This window comes from Oncorhynchus clarkii, chromosome 12 (genome assembly GCF_045791955.1).
Source record: "Oncorhynchus clarkii lewisi isolate Uvic-CL-2024 chromosome 12, UVic_Ocla_1.0, whole genome shotgun sequence".
In the NCBI taxonomy this organism is placed as follows: domain Eukaryota; kingdom Metazoa; phylum Chordata; class Actinopteri; order Salmoniformes; family Salmonidae; genus Oncorhynchus; species Oncorhynchus clarkii.
Genome location: NC_092158.1, coordinates 45,264,965 through 45,272,591, shown reverse-complemented (window position 1 = coordinate 45,272,591; position 7,627 = coordinate 45,264,965). Strand labels below are relative to the sequence as shown.

Below are 7,627 nucleotides of genomic sequence, written 5' to 3'. Positions count from 1 at the left end.
GTTAAAAAGGTAGTCACTATTAGAGTTAAGACATTTCTGAGGGATTAAATTGTTTTTGTTACACCATAGTAGAGGGAATCCAACAATAACCAACAGTGTTGGCCAATGTTAACTTAATTTGCAACTATTTACAGAATATCTGTGAAATTGAAAGTGTACAATTAACTCTGTGTACTGTGGGACCATATAAACACTTTTTTATGGTTTAAGTGAACAATATTAGACTTGTTTTAACATTTACAGTGACTTATCACGAGTGTATGACCAAGAAAGACCAAGCTATGTTGACATCCGTTTTGGTTCATGGGGCCAGGTTTATTGAATCACAATTGAAATGGTAACTTTTTAGAACCAAAGTTCAAATTAAGGTGTCGCCACATCTGTCAGGCAAGCCGACTGTAGTGGAGACTGATCCCCGGATGTTACTGACTGAACAGGAGAGAAGTGGGAAAAAACGTCTGAAGGAAGAAAAGGAAGAAAAAGGAGAAAAAGAAAAAGGCTGAAGAAAAAGACGTGAGCAGCAGTCAAGAGTCTCTAGAGCGACCATCAGTTTCCTCTGGGCGGTAGTTGGTTGGCTCGATTTCACATGACTTGACAGTAGAAAAACAAAAGATGAATGGCGACGTCAACAACTCTTTACTTCTGGGCGGGGATCATGCCGTCGATGGCCTCTCCCTTCTCCAGCTTCTTCTCCATCTCCACCATGAGCTTGACACCATCCACCACCATCTGGACCTGATCCACCTCAGAGGAGCCCAGACGGTCAGCGTTGGAGATGTCGAACACTCCACCCACGGAGGCGGTGTCCACGCCACCTGGAGAGAGGCGAGTGTAAGTGTTTGTCTCAGACCATCTCTGCATCACTACTGATACTATAAATTATCCAGATGTCAACAAAATACAGACTCAATGAATTAACAGCTGTGGGACATGGCTATTTCATAATAGCTTTCGCTCATGCTAATCTCCTTTTACATGTTTTGTTGTGAAAGGGAAGACAGCTGTGATCTGTGACGAATTAGAGTTGAATATATCAGCAGCTGTTCTGGATGTGTTTTTCTGTTGTGCGTGTGTGTACCTGTGCCACGCTTCTGCAGACGCAGCCTGCCCAGGATCTCCTCGAACTTGGCATGTGTGCTCAGCTTGGGCAGCTTGACGTGCACTCCACCACGCAGGCCAGTTCCCAGGTTGGATGGGCAGGTCAGCACATAGCCGAGATGCTCGTTCCACATGAAGCCGTGGTTGTGCTTTTTGAAAGTCTCCTCAATCTGTCAGGTAAGAGAAACAACCATATATCAACATTGTTGTCTTTGCCTCTCTTTGTTTCATGTATTTCCATTGTTTTAGGGGTGTTTTTGGGCCATATCAAAATGGTTTGAGTACAAGAACGTACCCTTTTCAGACCAACGCAGAAGCGTCTGAAGACCTCCTTCATGTTGCCACCCTTCTCCATGGAGATGACACGCAGGTGATCCTCCTCATTCACCCAGACCAAGAAGCTTTTGGCATCATTGTGCCTTCAGAAAGGAGGGATGGGGTTTCACATGACGCATCGCCACGATACATTGTGGGATGTTCTGCACAATACACCATCTGTTTCCACAAACAGTATTGTTTTGGTGTGGGCCTGTGCTCGGGTTACTCACCAGATTCCTCTTGCGTCGGGCCAGTCACGGGCCATACCAGCACCCAGCAGCAGGGGGGAGACGGGCTTATCAAACAAGAAGTGGTCGGCGATCAGCTGCTCCTGCTCGGCATCGGTCATCTTATTCAGGGGGTAGTACTTTCCCTTGAACTCACCATCCAGGGTGTCCAGGGCTGGAGAGACAGAAAACCCCTCAGTTTCCCCTCACTCTTAACATGGTATCTCCTATATGGAGTTATTTGACGCCATGCACAAGTCATTGCAACTAAGGATTCACTTTTGATCTCCATCTCAATTTCCGATAAATACCCTTTTGTTAGTTTTACTGTCTAGCTTCATGAACAATCCTATGGATGCATATGTAGCTATTGATAGCTGGGTGGCTCACCCTCGACAGACAGTCTCTCCACTGCTCTGCGCTCGCCACGGCTGTTGTGGGGTGGCAGGGTGTATCCCTTGATGCTGCGGCCGGTACGCACACGGCTGGACAGGACGTAGTTGGGGTCCAGGTCATCACCTCCCTACACAGAAACAAGGTCACAACTGAGTTTTAGACCTGAACATTTCAACAAGTCTGTGATTCCCAACCTCCTATGTGCTGCAGAGATACCGTTGCCATCTTTCCATTCTACACCTAATCGAGAATGAAACCAAGAAAACATGTCCAACAAATGTATACAAAGCCCTACCTTCAGGTTCTCGAAGTTCAGGTCGGTCTTGTGCTTGTCTGTGGGCTTGTAACCGCTATGACGGTCTGAGATGATGGGGTCCAACAGATCCTTGAAGACCTCGTAGGACTCCTCATCACCAGCCACGCAACCAACGGTCATGATGAAGGGGTGACCTGAAGACAGAGAGAGAAGTGGCTGTAAGAAGCCAGCAGGTCTACAGAGTACAAACATTAATATACCACTCTGTGGTGTATGCTGCATATTGAATACATGTGAAATGTATGCTGCATATTGAATAAGGTAACCTGCAAATCTAGTATAATGTATGGTTGTGGTATTAGTATGTCTTGACTGTAAATGGGATATAAGCATCTGCTAAATGGCATGTATTATTTTTATATGTTTTAATTGCAATGGTATTACGATCGATTGATTCTTAGAGTGCTAACTTGGTTGTGCAGACTGTTGTAGGGTTTTGATACCTGCTCAGCTTTATCTTTGACAGGGGTGTATTGTGTGTTTGCGGCGGTTAGTGACTATCCACCGGGGGTGTGTGGGAAATGTATGTCACTCACCAGGGTTGTCTACACCGGTCTGGATGACGTCATCCAGGGTAAAGCCGGAGGGGGTCTGCTTGTCCCTCAGCTTGGCGTACATGTCCTTGGTCAGCACCTTGGCCATGTGGTTGTTGTGCTTTGTGAGGTCAGGGTACTCCTCCTCAACTTTAAAGTTGAGTTTGAAGTTGTTGTGGGTGTTACCGAAAGGCATGATTGTGTTTAACACTGCAGGGGAGAAAGAAAATAGGAAATCTTTAGATCTTTAATGTCTATTTGTACAGAAAACAACCCACAAAACCTAATATTAACCTATCTGAAATGAAGTTCCCTGACACTGACAGTGGAGTAGAGTCTATAAGGAGCGCCGTCCACTGTGTCATGATTCTATTTGGAATAGATAAGCAGGAGAAGCACGTTTGTTGGATATATTTAAACACCCTCACCCCAACCTCTAACATTCCACCCCTAACCTATATTACCTTTCTCCCTTATGCATGGAACATATTTCCACACCGTCCACTCACGCAAAGAGCCCCCCCCCCCCCCTCACAATATAGCCCCATACCCTACAGTGCGATCACTCAACACGTTGGGTCCTATCCATCAGAGAGACCAACTGGCTGTTGTGCCATTACCTTTTCCAGCCCCTCTTGTTTTTTATAGTTCTTAACACAAGGGTCAATTGATTTTAAAGGCCAACTCATTAATTTAATTGTATTCACTATACTTGATAGGTCATTTACCAATTCACAAATTGTATTTCTTTCTTATTATTTTTAAAAAACTTTTATCCTATTTTCGTGATATCCAATTGGTAGTTACAGTCTTGTCACATCGCTGCAACTCCCATACGGACTCAGGAGAGGTGAAGGTCGAGAGCCATGCATCCCCCGAAACACGACCCTGCCAAGCTGCACTGCTTCTTGACACCAGAAGCCAGCAGCACCAATGTGTCAGAGGAAACACTGTACAACTGGAAACCGAAGACAGCTTGCAGGCGCCCGGCATGTCACAAGGAGTCGTTAGAGCACGATGGGACAAGGACATCCCGGTCGGCCAAACCCTCCCCTATAACCCAGACGATGCTGGGACATCTGGCCGTAAGTATTGACACAGTTGTTGCATCACATACCCATGTCCAAAGGCAATGAAAGGATGTGACTGTTACAGTAACTGTCCGAAAGCAACTGCTAGACATTCAAGCTATTTTTTAATATATTTTTTTACACCTGTTCCAGAGATGTTTAGACGCCTCATACTGTATCGGATTGTGAGACACTTACTTATTTACCTCAGTATCCACACTAGAGAACTATTTGCTGAAACAAACCTTATAAAACTTTGCAACAGTTCACAACTTCACAACTTAATTTTTTCAAAACGAATCGGTCTTATATATAAAATATGCTGTCAAATATTCTACTGATCTGAAACCTTTCCAGAATGCCCCATATGTACATTTACATTATTGATTTTGCATCGTTAAGCCTATTCATTTTTGAAGTATGATGACAATTAAAAGGCAAAAGAAAGACAAAAGAAAAGTAGCTACATGTGCAGGAGAGGTAAAGCACCTCCCCCCAAAAATGATTTAGCTAACTCTAAAATGACATGTTGTATACCTATTCTCCCCCCAAAAATGATTTAGCTAACTCTAAAATGACATGTTGTATACCTATTCTCCCCCCAAAAATGATTTAGCTAACTCTAAAATGACATGTTGTATACCTATTCTCCCCCCAAAAATGATTTAGCTAACTCTAAAATGACATGTTGTATACCTATTCTCCCCCCAAAAATGATTTAGCTAACTCTAAAATGACATGTTGTATACCTATTCTCCCCCCAAAAATGATTTAGCTAACTCTAAAATGACATGTTGTATACCTATTCTCCCCCCAAAAATGATTTAGCTAACTCTAAAATGACATGTTGTATACCTATTCTCCCCCCAAAAATGATTTAGCTAACTCTAAAATGACATGTTGTATACATGATTTAGCTAACTCTAAAATGACATGTTGTATACCTATTCTCCCCCCAAAAATGATTTAGCTAACTCTAAAATGACATGTTGTATACCTATTCTCCCCCCAAAAATGATTTAGCTAACTCTAAAATGACATGTTGTATACCTATTCTCCCCCCAAAAATGATTTAGCTAAAAATGACATTTATACCTATTCTCCCCCCAAAAATTATTTAGCTAACTCTAAAATGACATGTTGTATACCTATTCTCCCCCCAAAAATGATTTAGCTAACTCTAAAATGACATGTTGTATACCTATTCTCCCCCCAAAAATGATTTAGCTAACTCTAAAATGACATGTTGTATACCTATTCTCCCCCCAAAAATTATTTAGCTAACTCTAAAATGACATGTTGTATACCTATTCTCCCCCCAAAAATGTTTTTGCTCAGAAGCTTTTCCAAGTCCAACTAATCAAAACCACCAACCTGGCTTCCCAAAGCTTTAGCTATTCATACAAATCGCAACATTGAGTTACCTGCACACCAGACAAGAAAAAAAGTAACAGTCCTTGGGATCAGATCCTGTTCACCAGAGCCAAAATATAGAGGTCACCCAACTCTGAAGGTCCTTGGCCTCAGCTTATATACCGGGCAGACACGCAGCCATTGGCTGCCCATTTTACTGCATTCCGGTCTCTCATTGGCCCAAGCCGGTCTCTGATACACAGTTTACTTTACGGAAGGACTGGATTTACATCTTAGTCATCCAAGACGAGGCTGCAGCTGCACACTCACCCTCTGAACCCCTCCCACCCCTCCCCTGTCCCCCTGCCATAGTGCCTGTGGAGGGGATCTGGTGTTTTTTGGATTCCATCCAAGATTTTTGCAGTCGACTCCAGACTCCTGCTAGCAGAGTAATTGGAATTGACTCTCTTGACTACAACTCCAAAACGAAAATAATCAAGGCTAATCAATACGTCAGCTTAGCTGCTTTTTTTTAAAACATTAATTTAAACCACAATAAAAAGACAGCTGGTAGCTGATCTTTAATTGAGAAACATGCTATTGTATTATAGATATATGTATCTAACACTATCCTACAATAATTGATTCTAGCGAAATTCAGACCCCTTACTCAGTACTTTGTTGAAGCACCTTTGGCAGCGATTATAGCCCTGAGCTTGGCAAACTGCATTTGGGGAGTTTCTCCTATTCTTCTCTGCAAATCCTCTCAAGCCCAGGTTTGATGGGGAGTGTTACTGCACAGCAATGTTAAGGTCTCTCCAGAGATGTTCGATTGGGTTCACGTCTGGGCTTGTTTCCAAGTCCCTGCCAATGATAAACCTCACCACAACATGATACTGTCACCACCATGCTTCACTGTAAAAAGAAAGCAAAGGGACAATGAAAACTCTAAAAGTCTACTCTGACCCAGTCTTGTTCTGGACTTCTTTATGGCCACTGTATGACTAGAGGTGCTGTCAAATAAAGATTGGAAGATCCATATCTTGACGGTCATGTCTGTCAGGGAAGTCTTTCCGGTGATATGTTAGAAGAGACCCAACGTAATCTGCCTCACTTACTAAGATGAATATGCTGGTCTCCCTTTCTCTGATGTTGGCTTTCCCGTATTCATGTGAGGAAATACCATTCGAATACCAAGGAGGACGTGTTTTAGGCGGCATTTCAGTTCACGACGAGACAAGCATCAAGGGATAAGAATTCAAGTGAATACACATTTGAGGCTATGAAAATAGATTGGCGTATAATATCAAATGCTAAATCCATCGTGTGGGAAGCAGACCTGCGTTCCATTAGTATTTGTTTTCTTTGCAGCAAAGAGTGTTTGATTGAGCCTATCTGGAGGGCCAGATGGGCAGGTTTTTTACTTTTGGGGCTATTCATGGGTTGCACCTCTGTCACTCGGTCAATTCATGCCATTATTATGAATGTTCTAAAGATGCCTCAGCCATAGTGCTCCTCTGGATGTTGTATTTCCTAGTTGTTGATGTCATAAATATGAGTTTTGAGTTTTGTCACGTGCACAAGTACAGTAAAATGCCTTTTTTGTAAGCTCTTTACCAACAATACAGTAATCAATATCAGTAGTACTATACAAAAAAAAGTAAAGTAGAACAAAAACACAAGAAATAGAAATAAGAAGAACTGCGACGGTCCGTGGGGCGACGCACAATTGGCCTAGCGTCGTCCGGGTTAGGGAGGGTTTGGCCGGTAGGGATATCCTTGTCTCATCGCGCACCAGCGACTACTGTGGCGGGCCGGGCGCAGTGCACGCTAACCAGGTCGCCAGGTGCACGGTGTTTCCTCCGACACATTGGTGCGGCTGGCTTGCGGGTTGGATGCGCGCTGTGTTAAGAAGCAGTGCGGCTTGGTTGGGTTGTGTTTCCGAGGACGCATGGCTTTCGACCTTCGTCTCTCCCGAGCCCGTACGGGAGTTGTAGCGATGAGGCAAGATCGTAACTACTAACAATTGGATACCACGAAATTGGGGAGAAAAGGGGGTAACATTTTTAAAAAATAAATAAAAAAAGACTGTCGATAAAGGCTCCTAAGACCACTTGGAAATAAATCTTAATCACCAAAGCTTTATTGAAATATCAAGTTTGAGAGGAGTACAGTGCATTCGTAAAGTTTTCATACCCCTTGACTATTTCCAAATTTTGTTGTTACATTTTGTTACATTATTCTAAATGTTATCCTAAAATTGATACACTGAAATATCACATTGACATAAGAATTCAGAATTAGGTACTTTACTCA

General features: G+C 43.0%; 1 protein-coding gene across 2 annotated transcripts; it reads right to left on the bottom strand.

The window, feature by feature from the left end:
• Positions 1-294: 294 nt before the first annotated feature.
• On the bottom strand, positions 295-5,608 carry LOC139423235 (creatine kinase M-type-like). 2 transcript variants are annotated; one of them, XM_071175031.1, is made up of 8 exons: positions 5,383-5,608; positions 2,892-3,098; positions 2,335-2,489; positions 2,034-2,166; positions 1,647-1,818; positions 1,394-1,517; positions 1,079-1,268; positions 295-815 (listed from the first exon to the last, which is right to left on the bottom strand). In XM_071175031.1, exons 2-8 carry the CDS (start codon positions 3,082-3,084, stop codon positions 637-639), a joined length of 1,146 nt encoding a protein of 381 aa, XP_071031132.1. In that variant the 5' UTR covers positions 3,085-3,098; positions 5,383-5,608; the 3' UTR covers positions 295-636. The 2 variants fall into 2 exon arrangements, with proteins under 2 accessions (XP_071031132.1, XP_071031133.1); XM_071175032.1 differs by having other exon boundaries at positions 2,892-4,495; positions 5,266-5,461.
• Between the last annotated feature and the right edge of the window lie 2,019 nt (positions 5,609-7,627).